This window comes from Fusarium vanettenii (assembly GCF_000151355.1).
Source record: "Fusarium vanettenii 77-13-4 chromosome 16 genomic scaffold NECHAsca_50_chr16_1_0, whole genome shotgun sequence".
Taxonomy (NCBI): domain Eukaryota; kingdom Fungi; phylum Ascomycota; class Sordariomycetes; order Hypocreales; family Nectriaceae; genus Fusarium; species Fusarium vanettenii.
In genome coordinates, this window is record NW_003315839.1 from 94,507 (window position 1) to 114,522 (window position 20,016).

Here is a 20,016-nt window from a genome sequence, read left to right on the forward strand (position 1 = left end):
GAATCTAGAGACTTATCCGGAATAACATGCAGTGATCCAGCTGAGACGCTTCATGCTTTTCGCGAGGCTCGTCGACTGATGAGCTTCGTTAATTGATACCCAGGCAAACTCCTACCAGAGTCAAGTCAGCTAACTCAAGAAAAGCAGATTCATACGACTCACAACTTGTAACAAATCCCTGACCGTTTGATCTAGGTCGTCAATCCGATTGTCAATATTTGAAAAGTTCTCTATTGCCTCTTTCGCCTTTTTCTCGCCCCTTATGTGAACGGCAATAGGATTTGGTGAAACTTCTGGCAGTGCGAATTTGAGTCTGGAGGTCGTGATGAAGTTTAGCCAGCTTCCGTGCATCTTTAGCAAGCCGATCTATGATATGTTCGCTTTTTCCCTGTTTGCCCAGCTGATCCAGGCGCTGCAATGTCTCGTCAGTAACCCCATCTGGTGCTTGCTTGGACTAACCTTCTAGTTCGAAGAAATAATTCTCAGCCGACGTGCACAACTCCGACCACCTTTCTGTCAGCTGGGCCAGGAGTTCCAGGAACAGGTCAAAGCCATCATTCGGGATCCAACCGATTGGCAACGTGCTGAAGAGATCCCCCGTCATCCAGCAGGATCCATACCTCCTCATCGTCCAAGCAACTCCCCACGTTTCCCAGCCAGTAGCGTAATCATCCTTTCGCATCGTGAACGTGTGCGGAAGTGGTACCAGAAGAGCGATAGCACATTTATGACCAGAATTAGGTCGGTCTCTTGGTGTCATAAGTATTGGGAAGTCCGGTCCGACAGGATAAGACTCATTCCGACTGGAAGTCAGGCAGAGCAACCAACTCTGGTAATCGGCGAATAGACTCTTGACGGTCAGTCATGATTCCAGACAGGTAACCTATATCGGCTCACCATAGACGCCTCGCTATCCCCCTCTTGGCCGGCAGTTGATCCCATACCGGGTTGGTTAGACGCACACAGTCCCCATCAGCCGCCCCCATCGACAGCAACAGCACTGCCCTGGGGTCGTCCTTACTGTACGCTTGCCTCCAGTCATGAGCCAAGATACCTCTCATACTCGCCCCCTTCTTGAGCAGCAACTCAGCAACGTCAACGACGCCTTTCCGGACAGCGAGGCATAGAGGCGTCGTCCCGTCGCGATCTTGGGCATTTATGTTTGTCTTTTTCCAGGAAACAAGTTGTGTAGCCATATCCAAGTCTTGAAAGGATACTGCGAGATGCAACGGGGTCTGCCCTTGGAGGTCCCTTGTGTTAACGTCATACCCACAAGACAAGAGAAAGTCGGCCAGTTTTCCATTCCTCTCTTGAACCACCGAATGCAAAGTGACTTTGTCTTCGCTTGCGAGTAATTCAGTCACCTCCCTGATCTCGTTCTCAGCAGCTCGATAAAGCGGTGTCCGACCGGCCTCGTCTTCAGAGTTCAGGTCAGTTGAGGGTTGTCGAATTATCAGCTTGACCGAGTTCGTGTTGCCAGTTTCTGCGGCCCATGATAATAGCGATCGGCCCGGGTATCTATTCGGGTTGAGGTTGATTTCAGCAGCCGCAAGCCGCAATGATACATCCACGAATCTCCCATCGACAGCTAGTGAGAGCGGCGTCTCATCTAACAAACTCTTGGAGAGGAGGTCTATACCATCTTTTTCAATCATTGGCCCGACCAAATGCCCATTCCCCTTCCTCGCGGCGCACAAGAGTGGTGTGTAACCCCAGTTGTCTCGGGAGTTGAAGTCGACACCGTCTGTATTTAGTAAGAGCTCAGCTATACTGTCATGCCCTTTCTCCACGGCAAGAGAAAGTGGTGTATCGCCTGAATTGGTTCTAGAGTTCAAGTCGACATCATCCCTGTCGAGTAAGAGCTTGACTGTACTTTCATGCCCTCTCTCGACGGCGAACGAAAGTGGCGTATAGCCCAAGATGTTTTTCAAGCTCAAGTCGATCCCGTCTTTCTCAATAAGTAGTTTAACGGCATTGGCACAATCCCTCATTATAGCGACTGACAAGGCTGTCCTGCCGGACTCGTTGGCATTGTCCAAGTCGATGCCGTCTTTTTCGAGCAGCAGTTTGATGATAGTCGCATTGTTGGTCACTATAGCCAGTTCGAGTGGTGTGTAGTCCGGTGAGCAATGATGATTTAGTTCATAACCGAGAACATGTTCCAGACTTTCTCTGACGACGTTTTCATGCTGGAATATCACAGCTCCGCGAAGCCGTTTCATCGCTGGTAGGCCCTGGAGCCAAACGACGCTGAGACCAATAATCAGCACTGATAAGAGAAAACGTGGGGCCGCCTATCATGGAAGCTCATACCTTGTGCTTTTCTCATCATCCATGTTGCTTCACCGAGATAAATCGCGCGTGGGATGAGTTTGTTGGCCAGCCTGATGGCAAGACATGGTCTGACAGGGCATATCCTTGGGCGCCTCCAGAGTAGATGCGTTACGATTGGCCCAGAATTCATACATCATAACAAATCATCTCCACTTCATCGGCCAAAAAGGCTTGTACGACCGGTATGATGCCAGGCCTTTGAGCAAGCTTGACACACCACTAAGTCCCATGGTCCCTATTTACTCGCTTCGTGTTATCCTTCAAGCACCTGATAGTCTAAGAGGTGACGATGAAATGACTGCTCTAATGCTTCCCAAGCCGAATGTAAACGGCGTGACGGATCCGGTGAGGGCCGCTGCGGGGCCGTCCGTTGTGAATCAGCCGCTCGGTCCTGAGCGGATTGGAGTGTCGTCAGCGACCACTGGTAGATTGACAAGTTAGCAAGTTCTGCTAATGATCAGATCTACTCGTTTCCATGTTCTGCTTCCAGCGGTGCTGCAGGATTCCTCGTTTCCACAGGCCTTGAAGACTTGGTACTCTCGGCCATTGCTCTTATCACCAACAGGGGGTAACTTGACTCCGCCACAATCTACATCTGTCCGTAAATTGCTAACAACATGTAAAGAAATAGATGCTTGATCTGCCACTAGTATATGAAAATCAAGGAAGAGATGAACTTGGTCCTTAAATTAGAATTGCTTATTGTCTCTTGTGAAATACTTATGTATGGCTTAGGCATTGATTTATGTATATTAAATATTACTCAACGATGCCAGATGAAAAATGTCCAGCCTACCCGATAGCTATGTGGCTAGTGATTGGTCACGTGTAAATTTGAAGCTGGGGTCTGTTTGAGTCGCGCTGGATGACCCATGTTATGCCGTGGCGCGTAAGATTGTTTGAAAGCGCGTCGCGTCCCGGCGTACAGTACTGTAGCTCTGTAGCGTGCCCCTCCTCTGACCCAGACCGGCCTAGGAATAGGCTAACGTTACGCGTTAGACTCCGATCCGGACCCGACGCGGATGCCTTGTCATCTCCCATGCAATAACCAACATAAATCCCCTCTCGGCCCCGACGCAGCACTCCGCTAATTCTCTGCTGGGCCCTAGTACAGTGCAGGTCCATCTCTGAGCCGGGATCCTTCAATGTGCATTCCATCCTGGTACCATCCCGAATATCTCTCTGTTGGTTGCAATTTATAAACAGTCCATCAACATCTCGACATGACACTCTGGGAGGTTCTGGTGCTTACCAGCATCGGGGTTTGAGCCGATTTCTGCGTATGCCTCCCTGCCGCATCTGAATTCAGGTTCAAACATACAAGGCCTCCAAGTATCCCCATACTATCAACGTCTGGCACGTGTTGGGCGCCCAGGATCGCGTCATGTTTGCCATCTCCTGACTCTAGGGGCACAAAAGTCAAGCCTTTCGGTCCCGAACCACTGGGCAGGCCAAGTCATGGTGTAAACGGCATACCTGCGATGAAAACAGGATTCGGAAATATGTCATCGAGGCTGGTAGGAGTCCCCTTTGCCCGGTAGTTTTCCTCTGCTGAAGCTAAGTCCATCGCCGTCACCAGGCACAGATACTGTCTGGGTTTCAGGCGGAGAATCTGGGTCCATCTTGTCAAAGTTTGTGAGTCTCCTGATCGGATTTGCCTCGCCCGAAAGCATTCATATGCTGTTGTGACATTACACTTGACAGCTTCAATTACCCATTCAACAGCCGTGTGTCGTGGCCTACACGCCTTGATAACCTGAACTAGAACGTCGATCTGGGGTTGACTGCCACAACCCGGCGGCATGGTGCTGCAGTTCGGAATCAAACTGGTCCAGGAATCCTGGCGCAACTTGGTGTCTAGGGCTTGGAGGGCCAAAGGAAAGGCAGTGCAGCCGATGCTATAGCGGGTGTTGGTTAGAAATTTGCCTCATCGAGGTGCATACGCGGAGCGTCGCTCACACGCTCAATGGCAGCCACTGGGCAAGACGCAGGCGTACCAATTCTTCCAGGCACTCTGTGACCCGACGCAGTGCTTCCTCTACCTGATTGTCATTCTCATCAAGAGTCTAGTCTTTAGAGTCAAGTCCTAAAGAAGTGGCTACCGCATTATAATGCATCATCTCATAATGACAAAGAGTCGTCATTGCCGAGCTAAAAGGATATTAGAGTTGGCTCGACTGGGTCGCTTTGTGTGCGGTGAAACTGACTAGTAGTATAAATCTAGCACCCTCGTGAACAAGGTGAGCGAATCTCTTGATGCAGCTGAGGGAGCAGCATCTTGAGCTTCTTGGCTGTCCAGTTTCGTCTTTGGGCACTGGGCGGTGGTCTGCCACTGTTGAAGGGCAGATTTGCACTCCCTGATATTGTCTATCACGGCATCGACCCGAGAAAAAAATGGCCTTGAGCTGTGCTGGAGAGCCGACACCATTGCAAGAATATCCGTCAGTACCACGTAGAGTTTGACCAGCTCCACCAGTATGTCTGACAGAAATGAGTTGGTTGTTGGGGTATACACCCTGGACAAATGTATCTCTTCAGCCACGTCTGAATGTCCAAGCATAGGGCTGCAGCCAAAATCAAAGTCCGAATAATCAATATTGATGCGCCGGCGGGAAGTCAGGGGCATCACACGGTCCCGAATGATGCAGGACCACCATAGGCGCTTGAGACAATTCCTCGACGAGACTTGGCCTGCACTCCGCTGGCATCCAACAGCGGGAATCGACTGGTACTGGTCTGTTTGGGCCTCCCTAGCCTGAAAGATGGCAATGTTGAGCCACCTGGAACCCACGCGTGCCGATTCCGTATGATCAAGCGGTGTGAGGTGAGAGCGTGAAAGGAGGATGGCAGCTTGTGCAATGGCAACCGGAGATGGTTCGCAATTGAAGTCATACAAGATCTTTTTCACTCGTTGGCGTTAGTCCACTCGTAAAGGAGATCAGACGAACAACATTGCTTGCATTACTATCATGGGCACTTTGCCGGCCGTGTCGTTGTGCGGGCGCTTGCCGTCATATACGGCCCAGAACTCGGCTTCATTGACCATAGGCAGCATAGGATGGACGTGTAGAAAGTAATGCCGAATAAATTCATCAAGAATCGGCCTCTGAGGAAGGGTGAAGCATCCTTGCGCAATAAGGATTTCTCGATTCTGATCAAATATCGAACGGATTGTAGGTGCTTGGAGAAAGGAATAACTAGGGTAAGCGAGGCTAGTCGCCTCATCCCGCAGCTGCTGGTGGGCAGATGAGTTTACATTACGTAGGGTCCAAGATTCATCTGCTGTCGATGCGGCCGATGAGATGTAGGACCCGCTTGATTGATGAGTTGTCGAGGACGTGGGTGACGAGATTGGTTGGCTGGTCCCAGAAATGAATCTTCCTAGCCAGATCTTGAAAAAAGTGAAAGTTAGTAGATCTGGTAAATTACTAGCTGGAGACCAATCAAACAGGCGGCTTGTTTAGAGCGAAATAGAAGGAGATACGCAAACGCCCCGGCCAGAGTTGCGAGGCAAGATTAAGAGAACCACCTTCTCGCGATCGTAATATGTTATATTCTCGGTGCAGCCGGTCTACCTTACCTTCTTTGACCAAACACACTTTCTATCTAACATAGCCCTATCTCGTTTGTTTCTATCGGAAGACTTTTATATATAGCTAAGTGCTTCGTACTCAAGAGTAGAATTATAAGAATGCATTAAGAGAGAACCATAATGATTATCGCTCTTCTATCTAGGCTCCAGTGTAAATATTCAAAAGTGTTCAATGTTTAGCTCTTCAGCATATTTGAATTCCATGATGTTTAGGGTTAGATAGGAGTCTAACCAAGTAGCAGTACTTCCAGTGCGGTTTGTCCCCGTGGGTTCCGCCGACTGGCGGCTTACACGTCTCCAAGAAACTCGTCTTCGGGAACACCCTTCTCGAAGGAATCCCGGTAGAATTCCCCCAGCCTCACAATCAAACCATCTTCGATCTCCATGCTGACCATTGCTACCATGTGCCAGTCCGTTCCCGTCGCCGGCTTCAGAGGTAGGGACCCCCTAAAAGTTCCGTTCATTATTACCCTGAACGCGCAGCTCGTCCTGACTTTTCCGTCCACAATATCGCCTTTGGCCCACCAAATGGGTGTGGATGGGTCAAGCACCGCCGTGAAATTGGGGTTGGCTTTGCGCCATGACTTGTGGTGGTTGTCCATTCGGGTTCTATGCAGCTGGGAACCGTAATCGATGTAGATAGCATTCGGGGCGAACAGATGGGAAAAGGCGGCCGCATCGTCGGCGGACCAAGCAGCAACCCATCTCTGAGGGAGGGTTTCTATGGACATCGTATTATCAAGGGGACGGGTCTTAGAGCGAGGATGGTAGACGAGGTGGTTAGGTGTACCTCAGCTCTTATACCGTGTTGCCTACCCCTTCCACACCATTAAGCCTCAAACACCGTCGGCGTTAAACTTTGGCCCTATCGTTAGACCCTCACTCTGATTATTAATTCCCTGTAGTCTGAGACCCGTGTTATGGCCCAAGAGTTACTCAGAGGGAGGCCGGTCCGTGGGACCCGACGGACACGGACGTCCTTGACAGGAGGATTCAGCGGCAAGCCTACATGTTTGCAGCCGTACGCCGTGGATTATTAATGCTCCCTCTTAGGCAAGGATAAAGATCCGGCTCAGCCCATTGGGCCGCCCACTACCGTTCTACTTCGCCTAGCAGTTGAGTCAAGGCCATCTGTTCCCACTCTTGCTGCACTATTGAACTCTGCGCTCCCATAAACGCCGAGACGGACCTTGCGGTTTCCCAGGCGCCGAGACGGGATTTTGCACCGAGACATCCGTCGGCTGGTAATACTTGTCCGTCATTTGGCCGGAACTCTAGCGTCCTTTCACGCAGCAAGCACAGACATTGGCTTGGTGACTTATTACGGTTCGCCATCCGACAGTGACGTCTACTTCCCAGCAGCTGGGGATTGGCGCCAGAGAATGAGAACGAATACATGCCGTGAGCGTGCTTGAAAGTGTTACAGGACTAGTCGACAGGCCATCGAGAGTGCCAACCATGTTGTTGGCCCGGCATTCCGATTTACGCAGAGAATTCTGATCAAACTGGAAGCGTTGATTCACTCTAGAGTTTACATCGTGAACGAGAAGTCTTTAGACTGCGGTATCTCTGCAGAAGACTTCGCCGGAAGAAGTGTCAGCTCGTGTGGCATCAAACTGTAGAGTGAAGGGTAACCGCAGATGTTAACAATCTGGGGTCGCACACGAAGGGCAAGTTGAGTCTCGACTCTATGTTGAGTTTTCGCTGGCCTGCGGTCGTGGTATTGGTCCCGCTCTTTGAAGATTGTCTGATAATGACGCGTGGAAGAGGAGACCATGGCGCATAGAAGAGTCTATGGGTCATACTTATCATCTACCACTATACTATGCTTCGGTTTGCAAGCCCGCACCCCGGCGAAGAACCTGCAGCGTCATGTTCCTGGCCTCCGAAATATCACCCACCAGAGGGATTGGCCCAAGTTCTTTGTGCTCTCTTCCGCCTGCCATGACGAATCTTGGTTCTGCAAAGGCTCTAATGTCCTGAAGCGGGTTTCCAGAAAAGGCCGCTAGGTCTGCAGCGTACCCAGGTTCCAGCTTGCCAGTCTCCTCGCTTAGTCCACATTCCTTGGCTGCCATGTCAGTCGCCGCCGCGATGATCTCCCTTGGCGTATAACCCGCATCTGCGAGAACCGTGAGTCCATCGGCATAGCGTTCGAAAGGGCAGAATCCGATGCCAGCGTCTGTTTCGACCATTATCCTTATTCCCATATCACGCAAGGACTTGAGGTTGGATACATTAACCTCTCTTTTATCCCAAGGACAGAAGTAGTCGTGTTCAGCACAGGCTGTGTTCATCTACTCCATCAGGTTAGAGCTATCCAGGAGTTGAGGCGAGGTAGATTAACCGTAGGACAGACAGCCAACTTATTGTCAAGCAACTTCTGAGCCACCCTGTTGTCAAATGTTGCGTTTCCACTCTCCGTGATCCAGGCAGTGCTCTATTGACCTGAACCTTGCATCGGCTGCTCTCTCGATTCCTTCAGTGCCCGTGGCATGAGTGGTAACTGGCATGCCAAGTCGCCTCGCCTCATCAGCAATGGCAGTCATTTCCTCTTGAGAGAAGCAGGCTTTAGAAGGATGAGAGCCTGCTGTCATGAAACCCCCAGTCGCCATGACCTTGATCAGGTCCGCGCCTTCAGCGTATCGTTTCCGAACTTCTGCACGTGCCCCTTCAACACCACGACAAACACCACCCATGGCATGGGCATGACCCTTCTCGACGGTAAGGGGTGCGTTTGCGCACTGAAGTCTAGGGCCAATGACTTCGCCCTTCTTGATCTTGTCTCGAAGAAGGATAGCCGTCATTCCACGAGATCCCAAGTCGCGCGCCGTGGTGACGCCCGCATCTAGCAGCCGTGAGGCGTTGACTGTCATCAATGGGATGAGCTCCTCATCTGTAGTTGAAACCTCGGTACTAGTGTTTATCCCGCTGGGGTCCAACTGAAGATGGACCTACGTACCATTGTGAGTGTGTGAATCTGGGGCTGACAGCAAAGGCGTGACCAACATGGCAATCGAACAAACCGGGCATAAGAGTGACGTCGCCCAAATCTCTAACATGCACACCTTCAAGTTCCTTTTCCAGAGTAGCCCAATTCCCGACCAGCTTGATCCGGCCATCTTGGATAAGGACAACTCCGTCCTGGATCAGCTGCGACGAACTGCTGGGAAGCACACGGGCGGCGCGGATTGCTTGAGCTGTCATGATGATAATGGAGAGGAGCTCGTCAAGGAAGATACAAGCTTGATTGATGTCGAGTAGCCAACCATAAACCTCGAAATGATTTTATACCGATACGGCTGGATCTCTTCCGGTATCCGGAAAGCCTGAGTTGTCGACACGGATGTGGCGGTCGGATCTCCTCCGGCATCCTGAAACCCTGTCGCCTCTGCGGGCGGTCGGGTGCCGGCAAGCTCTCGCGTTAGAAGAGAACCAACCGCTGGGCAGCGATAGGTTTAAAGGGGAGGTTATGGGCGCTAATATTTGCCATCTACCCCGAATGCCCTTATCTCGCGTAACATCGGCCCACTGCTTCCTTGAATCCTTTGACCAAGATAAAGATACGAAAGCAGTTGAGTCAGTCTGACTATGAACAAGAACAACGATCGAGTCATGGATGGGAAGCCCATGTCTGAATTCCTTTCCGGAGACCAAGACCACCGTCTTCTTATCCCCTCTCAGTCAAAATCCTTGTAAAGGCTAGGGGCTGAACTGCTGTTCTTCGCAGTTTGCAAGGACCTCTAGCGTATTAAACCCTTTTTTTTTAATCTTTTTTTTATCACTTTATCCCGCAGAGACGAGAGTTCATCAATCAAAACGGGAAAGACACAGATGTAAATTCAACATTGTTTCAAAGGCCTTATAACTACGTCACTTACTCTCAAGATGGAAGTGAAGTGAGGACCTTGATCAGGTAGGGGCCCAGTGGAAAGTTTCAGGGACTTCATAAACGTCTGAGACGTCGTAGTGATACTGCCGTTCTTTTTAACCTACAACATTTCTATTACGATCAATTTCCACAAAAAGGTTGGCAGTCTCGTCACGACGCGCCGCACTTGAATGATTGTTGAACTAATATCCACCCTGCCCATTCTACACAGCCCGGCACCTTAACCAGGAGTAGCCCTACCTCGAGGTTCTGATCCTCAGTTCTCCGTATCGACCCTTTCACTGTCTCTCTCTTACATGCTGTACCTGAAATGGATATTCTCCCAGTCTGTCACGTCCATTTCTCCGTTGATTTGTCCCTGGTGTGCAGACTCTTCCGGTGTCAACCCCATGTCTTCAACCAGCTTAGCCCTGCGACGGTTCTGCACAATATCTGTTCATTCATTTGTCAGGAAACGCGGCGGAATCTGCTGGTCTAGGGCACTCACAGTAGAACCTCCACAAAATGAACAATATGCACTCCAAAGCATACATGACTCCACAGATGATCATGGAGGGGACGTATCGGGGCGCCCACTTGGCTTGGAAGGTCTGGACACCAATGGCGTTGCCAATACAGTACGCAATAAACATGACGGCTCCAGTCACCGACTTCTTGGTTCTGCCGGCTACGTTGGACGGGAGCAAGGTCCAGATCAAAAGACCAGGCAAGCGTCCAGTCACAGTCATGAGATAGAGACCCCATCGAGTCCACAACATGCCATCCTTGGGCAGTAGTCCCAAGGCCAGCATGCCGACAAAGGCGGGAATAGTCGAGACGACCATAAGGATAACTACACATTCATGTCAGTTTATCATGTACAGGCCAACTTGAAAAGAAGAAAAATCGTAGCGCTCACAGCGGAGATTCGGCCTCTTCAGTGTCAGGAAGCCAACACACAGAAACCAAGCAATGGTGACGATATTCTGAGGAATGGTGCCCTTGACGAGGGTCTCGAGGTTGGTAAAGCCAAAGGACACATAGACCAAGTTACCAAAGGCTGTGGTTCCGCCGTTCGGGAGGGAGTTGACGATGACAGTAAAGAAGAAGAAGTAGGTCTGTGGATCCTTGAACGTGATCACTCTTTCTGCTGCTCTCTGCTGGTACCAGTCTGGTTGCTGACGACTCTGGCGGCTGCGATGCGCTTCTCCTCGTTTGATAGCCAGCGAACTTCATTGGGCGTTCCCAACACTAGAAGCGAGCAGAAGGACATGATGATGGTCCAAGAACCCAAGAAAATGCTGATGTATCGCCACGGACCAAAGCTGCTGGGGCTTGCCTGGGCAGCCTTCCCAATTCCATACATGACGAGCTGTGTGAGGATGTCCATTCCGCTGTTCGAAGTGCCCCAGATGATGGATCGCATCGTGTGCTCCCGGCTGACGTAGAAGGAGGCCGTAATGAGGAGGAAGGCTGGGGAGATGGTGCACTCGAAGAGGCCCTGAAGGGCTCGGAGCGCCATGAGCTGGGCGAAACTATGCGTGAAGCCAATACAGAGAACAAAGACTCCCCAGCAGAGCATGCATATGAACAAAGTCTTGTTGAGGCTGAAGCATTGCATCAGGTAGTTTCCGGGAGCTTCGCCGACAAGATACATGATGTAAAAGATGGTGCTTAACCCTGAAATTTGACAAGTCAGTCTCGGCAACCCGCCACACGCAGCAGGCAGGGACTGATATGCGGTTCCAGGCATCACTCACATGAGAATTGCTGACCGACTAACCCAGTGTCCTCCCGCATGCCGAAGGTTGCCTGAGTGGAGATGGACGTCTTGTCCGCCTGCTGGGTGCCATAGCAGAGCCACATCAGGGGCAGGAGAACAAATCGATTTTCCAAAGGACCCTCTTGTAGTCGGCCTCAGTATACTGGCCGTCGGCGGCGTTGATTGTGTCGAGAATAATGTCTTGGACCTTGCCCTCGGCCACGTCGTTGTTGGCCGAGTTGCCAATGCCAGCCTCGATGTTGTCCATCTCTTTGGTCGACTGGTGGCCCTTGGCATCTGGTGAGAATGGCTGAGTCATGATTAGATAGTATAAACAAAGTCTGAAAAGACAAGATAATCCCTAGGTGGTGTAGGCAAAGTGCAGTTGCCGCGATTCAGGTGGGGGAACTGTCTTATTTTTCTAGACCCATCCTGAATTCGCCTCGCCAAACTAGCGGATAGTCCCCTGGTTGGGGGGCTCGAATCCTCCACAGCCGATTTCCTCAAGGGCTCTCAATTCCCGGCTCGACGGACGGATCTCGGCCCGCCACCTCGTCTGGAGTCCTTGATCAACAGCTTTCCCACCACACCCGCTCCGCTCCGTACCAGCATTCTTATCAACCCGATGCTATCGCCAAGATTACAGTGGTTACAATCTCTGCCACAGCCATGTTTCCTGGACCCAGCCCAGCAATCACACGCTAAGGGGCGCAGTCGTGCGTGCCCAGTTAGGCGGAGCGCTATCAATCAGCGACCAAAACCCGGCACGACTAGGATGTTAAGGCATGGCGCTGAGACAAGGGAAAGAGAAAATGCTCAAATTCACACTCGTCTCAAGCCTGCTGTTATTAAGCCGCCTCTGAAGCCGAATGCATTTGTATGACGAACCGGGCAACACCCTGGCTATCCGGAAACCCCGAAAAGACTACCGTGTGGCTTGAATTACTACGAGTTACTTAGAACACATATGCCATGCAGTAGCAGCGGCTTATCCGACTGCTTACTACTACCACAGGGTTAAACAACTCCGAGACACGCAGCAAACATCAGCCGGCCCGAATGAGCCAAAGGCTCAGACTTCGCCACGGGCCAGAGGGGAACTCGTGCCGTCTTCTATGATGTAGCTGGGTACACTCACGACAGCAGTCACACAAGAACAGTCACTGAGCATGGGAAAATGAGAAAAGAAGGATGAAGGCAGCAAATCGCACATGATGGGAACAATGATATTCCCTCATGTAATTGACTGTGCAACATGACATGCCTCTCGTAACCCTCGCCAGCCTGCTCCATGCGCCAAATGTGATGTAATGATTCATAAGAAGCCTCTCGAACAATCAATCGAGTTCAATGTATATTAGGGTAGCACTGGAGGTGTATGAATCTCCTCTTCGGAATTCAGGGAGCCCGTAGTGTGGAGTGAGGTGGATTGTTTGGTAGAGAGACGCACAAGGGGAATATACCTCTTGGTTCACCCTTGGTTCTCACAATTGAGTTTTATCTCTCTTCAATTATACACATATAATCCATTTGATACGATTGCAATGATTGACGGCTTGAGAATTACTAAATATGAACCTTGGTAGCATGCGACCTTCACCGGGTCGAGTATCCGCATGGCCTGAGTTTTGGAGAGATGGATGAGTAACTGAAAATGCCGCTGATATCGGGTAACTCGAGATGGATGGTTGCCCTCAACATGCTTACTAGCGGGCACTTGATGCAGAGTATGTAAAACCTAGCGACATGGCCAAAGTCCCAGCATAGAGAATAGCTTGCTAGAGTACTTCAGCCGCAAATGACAGGCATCAGCAGGCCAAGAAGTCGGTTGAAAGCGTCAAAATAAAATGCCCAAGAGAGTGGGAGTGCCTGAAACTGCGTACAATGGCTCAACTATCCTCGGCGTTTCCTTAGGGGGGGACGAGAGCCTTCCTTGCTAAACAAGAGCGATAGCACATAATCAGAGTTTATACCTGACCAACAAAAGTGACAGCTCAACGAGGTCAACTTGAGTGTTTGTCCTCATTTCAGCACCTGTCAACATTCAGGACTGCCAGAGCTTGCCTTTTCGCTCAATTATGTGGAACATTATTTTTCCGGAATCTTGAAACGTTGGCCTTATTGGTCCTTGCTCTGGCCCTCACAAAATTATCCAATCACATAGTAGACTATAAGCTGACAAAGCAGTCACTGCCCCGCCAACGGCACTGTTGGCCTAAACAAGCTCAATCAAAACATCAACACGATATAGAACACCGAACAGCACGTCACGATCCGGCCTATCTATCACCCGATACAGAGGAAATGTTGCTTGACCAGAGGATCAAGGCTTGGCTACAAGAGACGGCAACAACTTGCGAACCAGCCACCACTCATCAACCCAACGACGTCCAGCCTTGCCGAAAGCGACGCCGGTTAAACCCTCTGACCCCCGCGACATCGCGGAGTTGCGATAGTAGCCCCCACAGCATGGCCTCAGCTCGTAGCCATGGGAGCCCTGGGAAGCGCAGTCATCCCGATAGCCACTATGACCATGGTGATGCCTCTGAAGAAACACCCCGGGCATCCGGCAGGAAGGTCAAGGCTCCAAGGAGCGAGTCCAGCTACTCTCTCCCATCCACACAATCGCAGTACGAAGCCTCCGAGAGGTCGGGTTATTCTTCACCAACAAAACAACTTTCCGCTCTCGAGAGAAATGCCAAGGGCGTTGTCCCACGAGAGCTGAGCGCCTTTCACAACCAGCCACCCTTGTTAGAGGACTTGCTCGACAAGATCGACCTCGTCTCGACCGGGATCGGCATCCTTCCAACTACCCAACGAGAGCTGCTCAACCACTTAGATGACGATACGTACAGCGACTTCAAATGGACTCGGCGAAGAGGCGTCAGTGATATATACTTTTCAGACCAGCGCAAGGACCTTGGCTGCACCCCTCCTCCCGAGACCATCCACAAGATCCTTCATCAAGCGGCTTTTTGCAACAGCAGAAACAGCCCAGAGGCGGACTGGAATGTTGAAGTTCACCATCGAGTTCTCGAAGCAGCCTTGAGACCTCTGCAAGGGCCCGGAGTAGACCAACTAGTTGATTTTAGGCTGAGGTGAGTCCTTTCGTTTCAGATGTCTATCTTCACGTTGCTCATTGTGACTTCAGTACTACTGCGGCTTTGATCAAAGAGTACCATGCTCCTGTTTCGGCCACCAAGAAAGTTGACTTTTGCATCTACCTCGATCCGAGTTGCGACAAACAACACGCAGATGCACCGCAAGTCATCAACGCCCTCAGGGACGTTTTGCCACTGGGAGCATTCAACCACACCAACTTGAATTCCCTCTCTGATAGGCCTATTGCCGTAAGCATCGAAACTAAGAAGACGGGCGAAGGCTGGGAAAACGCGAGGTTACAGATGCAAGTGTGGAGTGCCGCACATTGGCAATTCCTGCGAGAGCTCTTGGAATTGAGACAACGTGCATCCGACGAGCTATCGAGAATAGGACAAGAACCACCAGGGGCTGTTGTAACTGACCCCGAGTCAAGTCCCATGACCAGTTACGAGCTGCCCGACTTCCTGCCTGGCATTATCATTCAAGGGCATGACTGGCACCTTGTTATAACGACGCGTGAAGGGGACAAGACCATCTTTTGGCAGAAAAAGACATTTGGAAACACATCGAGCTCAAAGGGGATTTACCAGATTATTTGTACTTTGCAGCTCTTGCGCCGATGGGCACAGGCTGAATACTGGGCATGGCTGCAACAACTGTTGCGAGAGTGGCCACGAAGTAACGGACAGCCCCTTGTTTTGTAAGCATGAATAGAGACCAGCCATGTCTTCCTACAGAAGATATATTTGAAATGAGTTTTAAATATTTCATTACGTGACTGATCACTGGCCATAAAGAACAGGACGAGCTGGATGCCAATGCCGGCGAGTCAGTCAGAATATAGGCCCCCAGGCAGGTGATGTCGCCGGCCTTCCAATTCGTGTCATTATTAAGACGACTCCGGACGGCACCACTGACCCAGCGAGACAACATGGACCGGGGGGGAATATGGAACAGCTCGAAGTTCTTCTACCCTAAGCCCTAGCATTGATATACTTTTATATATTTAAACTTGAGTAAGTTTTAATTAAAATAAAAGTTGATATATATTGTTATCTTAAAGACTTTAAGTAAGTAAAGCTTATTTATTATATGATTTTAATATAAATAAAATATTTTTTTTTATTATATTTATTATTTATTATTTATAATAACTCTATATTAGATTATTACCTATAATAGCAAAAGAAATAACTATTAATATATAATCGCATTTAATCCTAGTCCTAAAAAAAGACTTAAACATTCTACTAATCGTATCTATGTTATATTTCAAGGTCATAATCTACTACTATCTTATACATAGTTTTCCCTTCCTTCATTAACCCTACCATATGTGGCAACTTGTTAAAAGCAACCACCTGACAGTTCTTTTTAATTAAGCCACGTTGTGCCAGCTTCAATACTGAGTTCGTGTCCTCCCTGGTCCCAACTAATGAACCCTTTATCGTTAAATGTTTCAAAACCAGGGAGCTGGGGTTCGCCAAGATGTTATGGCCAGAGCCAGTAGCTGGTAAGCCAATACACATAACAACTGCCCCAACCCGGTTGCCTACGTAGTCAAGTGCAGTATTGTATGCTGGCGGTGCTGTAACAAAAACACCACGGGCACCGCCGTTGGTCAATCGCAAAACTTCTGCGATGGCGTTGTTCGTCTTCTGGATGTCGACAAAGCTGTCAGCTCCCATACGTAGTGACAGTTCACGCTTCGCGTCTCCGACGTCTACTACTATCGGCCGAAATCCGAGGGCCTTCGCAATTTGGACAACCTGCACGCCAACTCCTCCACCGCCTCCGAGGATAACCACGTCTGACCCAGGCGGTAGATCGGCCGACTTCACAGAGCGATAGGCGGTCGCACCGCTACACATGAGTGTAGCAGCCAGGTCGTCCGGAATGCCATCCGGAATCGGGATGGCGTGTCTCGCATCGGCAAGGATGTAATGCTGGAAGGTTCCAGTAACTGCAAGGCCCGTATTTAGCTTCTTTGGGCAATGTGTCTCCATGTCTCCCAAACAGAGCTCGCAGGTGCCGCAGGTGCTCCAAATGGGCTTAACACCCGCCCGGTCTCCGATATTGAAGTTGTCCACCTGAGGACCAACTTCCACAACTACACCGCACCCTTCATGCCCAGCAGTTGTTACGCCAAATGAGCTCATGCGTGGTGCAGCAGTGTCATTCAGCATGTAGTGCAGGTCCGAATAGCACAGCCCGCTTGTTCTGAGCCGGACAAGGACCTCACCGGGACCTTGATGCAAACGTCAGCTCCTCTGTGATGCGTTGCCGTATTGCCATGGAATTTTGTCAAGACTCACCAGGTTTCGGAACTTTCACATCGTCAATCTTGATAGAAAAGTCGGCACCTTCATTCTCTACCACCGCTGCCCTGCATGTCGTTGGGATAGCCATGTTGAAAACTCTACTAGGTTATAGAGGGATAGTCAGATATTAGGTTTTCAATGATCGAGAACTGCCATTTATAAAAGGACCTCAGCAATGGAAATTCTGTCTTGTATTTAATCATGTGAAAACATATCCATCTGTCACAAGTGCGGTATCCGCTGCGGTATCCGCATGATGAAGGCAAATGTGCGAGTAGCATCTCTCAGTCTCCACAAAGTTCGGTCTCCGTCCATATCCCTATAGCTACCCCCTGAAATCCTGCTCCCGCTTGAATGCCCCATAAAACTTGACGCTCCGCTATTGGCAGCGATGTAGTCAACCCCCCAGGAGAGGCACGCAATCAAGACTGGTTATTGTTAATGAAGATGTCTTGAATGAAGAAAAACCTTAATACTTAGGGTTAGGGTTATAGATGGTGATCTTCGTGATACAGGTGTCATGCGGTTGGTGCCTCTAGGTGGCGACAACATGATCCGCACTCCAGTATTAACCTTGGCGTCCTCGCTACCAAGGATCTCCAGCGTAGTGTACTCAAGACCTGGACTGAGGGATCGTCAAACGTCTACATCTCGCAAATAGCTTTGCCATCTCACTAGCGTCCTTTCTCACCAATATTGGTTCAGGGCAGCAACTAGGCCTGTCGGAGGTATCTGGGTATCGTGAGAGTGATTCGGTGCTCTGGTCAGAGACGAAACACGCATTCTCATTGTGAAAACATACATGGAAAGGACAAACGCAGCAATCGCTCAACATGAGGCGGCAACATTAACATTCTCCTACCTCGTGAAGCGAGATACGCTAGCTAATGTTTACAAAAACTTACTGTATGAAGAGAGAGGATATACTTTGCTTGACGCGGGCCTTCTTTTTGCAAGTGTATGGATTGGTAGAGACAGTTCCCTCAGTAAACAGAATACAGTTCCCAGCGCTGGCCCAATTTCCTATCTCAACCTAAAGCAGAGCTGGCTTGACGGTTGTTCCAGCAAACTTCTTTCGGATCTCGTCAGTCACGCCAGACATATCGCATAAGTCCACATCCCTTAGGAGATCAGATCCTGGTACCCAGCTTCCATGGATACCGTTGCGCAGGCGGAAAGGAAGCTCAATAATAGCCACAGGGCCTGATTCGACACTGTTGGCATCGAGAATGAGGATACAGGAAAGCTTCACGTCGCGCCTGTTGGCAATGGTGATCAAATACCCGTCACCTTCGGGTGCTGTAGCGTTGGTTAACATCATATGCCCTTTCCTTTGGTCAACCAAACTTACCATCCGGCGATTTCGGGATAAATGCCACCTCGTGCAGTGCGGTATGTTCACCGGCAGACCAGTATTTGTATTCACCTGTATTGACGTCTGCGCAGGCTAGAGTGTTGTAGGTTCCGCCAACAGGACTGTGCTCGGCGTTCGGATCGTGAACACATAAAAAGAGTTTGTTGTACTTCTTGGTGGCGAATCTCTCATCGAGCTTGGGCATCTCGCCATCCAGGTTAACGAGTTCGGTTGGCTCAACACGGAAGTCAGATGCGTTAGGGTCCAACTTCCAGCGCACGTAATGGCTTTCCGGGCGTCCATCATTGTTAGGTTTGGCGCTGGGATGGGTGAATGGGTCCTCGCCTCGGGGACCAAAGAACCAGAACTAGTATCATAAGTTCGACGGCCACTCTTCCAACATCAAGCTGAGGACTTACTTTGTTGTGATAGGTCAGTGGGGCGTCAAGATAAACACATCCATCGTCGCCCTCGAATGCGTTTCCTGTGTGCCCGTAGAAGGCGTTGTCGTAGTGGAACCAGCGAACGTCTTCTGGCTTCGGATTGCGTCGCGGAAGGATACCAAAAGTAAGAGGCTTGTCCTCGGACCAAGCGAAGTGCTTCGAACCCTTCTGTAGGAGCTCAACTGGCTGGGTCTCGAGGGGGATGAGGACAAAAACGACCCAGTTCTTAGTGGCTGCCATATCGTGCATCATTCCCACATATGGGGTCTTGATCCAGCACTCCTCGAGCTTCTTGCCATCTTTGTCAAACAGGTAGTATGCAACATCGTTGGTGGCATCACCCTTGGCCTCGTAACCCATCGTGATCAATTCACCGTTGTCAGGATCAATCTTGGGATGTGCGGTGAAAGTGGGAGCCGAGTATTGGCCTCCAAAATCGTAGAGCCCTGCAGAGTTTATCATATGAGAGTTGTTTAGTAGGTCAGATGCGAGCCAACTCACCTTTGGTGTCAAGAGAGTCCGGGTCCATTGCATAGGGCTTCGAGTCTTCCTTGAGTGCCAGGAGTTGATTCTCGAAGTAGATGATGTGCGTGTTCGCAGTAGAATGAACTTCGTGCTTGACGCGGGCATCGTCGGTAAAGCGGTTTCGATATTTGCCAAAAACAGACTGTCTCGCAGCCCTTTCGATCAAGAACTTGGCAGTTCTGACATACTTCTGCTTGAAGTCGGCGTGGCCTCCCTTGATTCGGATCGCGTCAATGGCACCATCACCATTGATAAAGACGTCGTCCTCGTACAGAGGAGCCCACGACCAATCGGGCATGCAGCGATAGTAGGTTCCGTCAATTTCTTTTGGAATTTCTCCACGCACAACGCAGTTGTAGACTTCGGCTTCAAAGCGGCAAGGAGCTTCCGCGCCCTGAAAGAAGGGAGTCCCCGGGAAGTTTACCTCGGGCTGAGCCTTGAGAGCATCGGCGGATCTGGCGATACCGTCCATGTTGTTAGATGGTCCTGAGAGTTGGCGTGTGCTTTGGCTGACGTTGGCTTGGTTAGTTCCAACTCTCACGTAAATAATTTAGTTTTAAATAGAGCAACGCATACCAGACCCAGAACTGATTAGGTAGCCTAGACGGGGACCGCGTCGTATGACCCTCCTGTTACTGAGACATGCAACGACGTGGAGCTTGTTCGGCGCCGCCCATGCGGTCCCCGAGTTTTGGGGTTGCGGGCGCGGAGACCG

At 50.3% G+C, this 20,016-nt stretch overlaps 8 protein-coding genes across 8 annotated transcripts; 1 reads left to right on the forward strand and 7 right to left on the reverse strand.

Moving 5' to 3' along the window:
* Positions 1 to 1,382: 1,382 nt before the first annotated feature.
* Positions 1,383 to 2,075, reverse strand: NECHADRAFT_19236 (uncharacterized protein; the record flags this gene model as incomplete). Its single annotated transcript, XM_003041202.1, has 2 exons — positions 1,383 to 1,518; positions 1,615 to 2,075. Coding segments are annotated over 2 exons (597 nt in total), but the record flags the coding sequence as incomplete, so codon positions are not given.
* Positions 2,076 to 3,156: 1,081 nt separating this feature from the next.
* On the reverse strand, positions 3,157 to 6,657 carry NECHADRAFT_88769 (uncharacterized protein; the record flags this gene model as incomplete). Its single annotated transcript, XM_003041203.1, has 8 exons — positions 3,157 to 3,516; positions 3,587 to 3,738; positions 3,811 to 4,232; positions 4,294 to 4,376; positions 4,562 to 5,233; positions 5,300 to 5,725; positions 5,915 to 5,966; positions 6,218 to 6,657. 8 exons carry the CDS (start codon positions 6,655 to 6,657, stop codon positions 3,157 to 3,159), a joined length of 2,607 nt encoding a protein of 868 aa, XP_003041249.1.
* An 800-nt stretch (positions 6,658 to 7,457) lies between these two features.
* NECHADRAFT_88770 (uncharacterized protein) lies at positions 7,458 to 8,118 on the reverse strand (the record flags this gene model as incomplete). The annotated part of the gene is made up of 2 exons (XM_003041204.1): positions 7,458 to 7,718; positions 7,828 to 8,118. The coding sequence occupies 2 exons, from the start codon at positions 8,116 to 8,118 to the stop codon at positions 7,458 to 7,460; spliced, it is 552 nt and encodes a 183-aa protein (XP_003041250.1).
* Positions 8,119 to 8,322: 204 nt separating this feature from the next.
* NECHADRAFT_88771 (uncharacterized protein) lies at positions 8,323 to 9,130 on the reverse strand (the record flags this gene model as incomplete). The annotated part of the gene is made up of 2 exons (XM_003041205.1): positions 8,323 to 8,832; positions 8,882 to 9,130. The coding sequence occupies 2 exons, from the start codon at positions 9,128 to 9,130 to the stop codon at positions 8,323 to 8,325; spliced, it is 759 nt and encodes a 252-aa protein (XP_003041251.1).
* Positions 9,131 to 9,603: 473 nt separating this feature from the next.
* NECHADRAFT_88772 (uncharacterized protein) lies at positions 9,604 to 11,875 on the reverse strand (the record flags this gene model as incomplete). The annotated part of the gene is made up of 9 exons (XM_003041206.1): positions 9,604 to 9,666; positions 9,805 to 9,879; positions 9,920 to 9,980; positions 10,112 to 10,247; positions 10,303 to 10,647; positions 10,714 to 10,912; positions 10,978 to 11,474; positions 11,555 to 11,633; positions 11,696 to 11,875. The coding sequence occupies 9 exons, from the start codon at positions 11,873 to 11,875 to the stop codon at positions 9,604 to 9,606; spliced, it is 1,635 nt and encodes a 544-aa protein (XP_003041252.1).
* Positions 11,876 to 13,843: 1,968 nt separating this feature from the next.
* Positions 13,844 to 15,736, forward strand: NECHADRAFT_102270 (uncharacterized protein; the record flags this gene model as incomplete). Its single annotated transcript, XM_003041172.1, has 3 exons — positions 13,844 to 14,654; positions 14,708 to 15,358; positions 15,730 to 15,736. Exons 1-3 carry the CDS (start codon positions 13,861 to 13,863, stop codon positions 15,734 to 15,736), a joined length of 1,452 nt encoding a protein of 483 aa, XP_003041218.1. The 5' UTR covers positions 13,844 to 13,860.
* Positions 15,737 to 15,923: 187 nt separating this feature from the next.
* On the reverse strand, positions 15,924 to 17,067 carry NECHADRAFT_55526 (uncharacterized protein; the record flags this gene model as incomplete). Its single annotated transcript, XM_003041207.1, has 2 exons — positions 15,924 to 16,906; positions 16,974 to 17,067. 2 exons carry the CDS (start codon positions 17,065 to 17,067, stop codon positions 15,924 to 15,926), a joined length of 1,077 nt encoding a protein of 358 aa, XP_003041253.1.
* A 945-nt stretch (positions 17,068 to 18,012) lies between these two features.
* NECHADRAFT_98210 (uncharacterized protein) lies at positions 18,013 to 19,773 on the reverse strand (the record flags this gene model as incomplete). Its single annotated transcript, XM_003041208.1, has 5 exons — positions 18,013 to 18,060; positions 18,124 to 18,278; positions 18,331 to 18,700; positions 18,753 to 19,222; positions 19,278 to 19,773. 5 exons carry the CDS (start codon positions 19,771 to 19,773, stop codon positions 18,013 to 18,015), a joined length of 1,539 nt encoding a protein of 512 aa, XP_003041254.1.
* Positions 19,774 to 20,016: the final 243 nt, after the last annotated feature.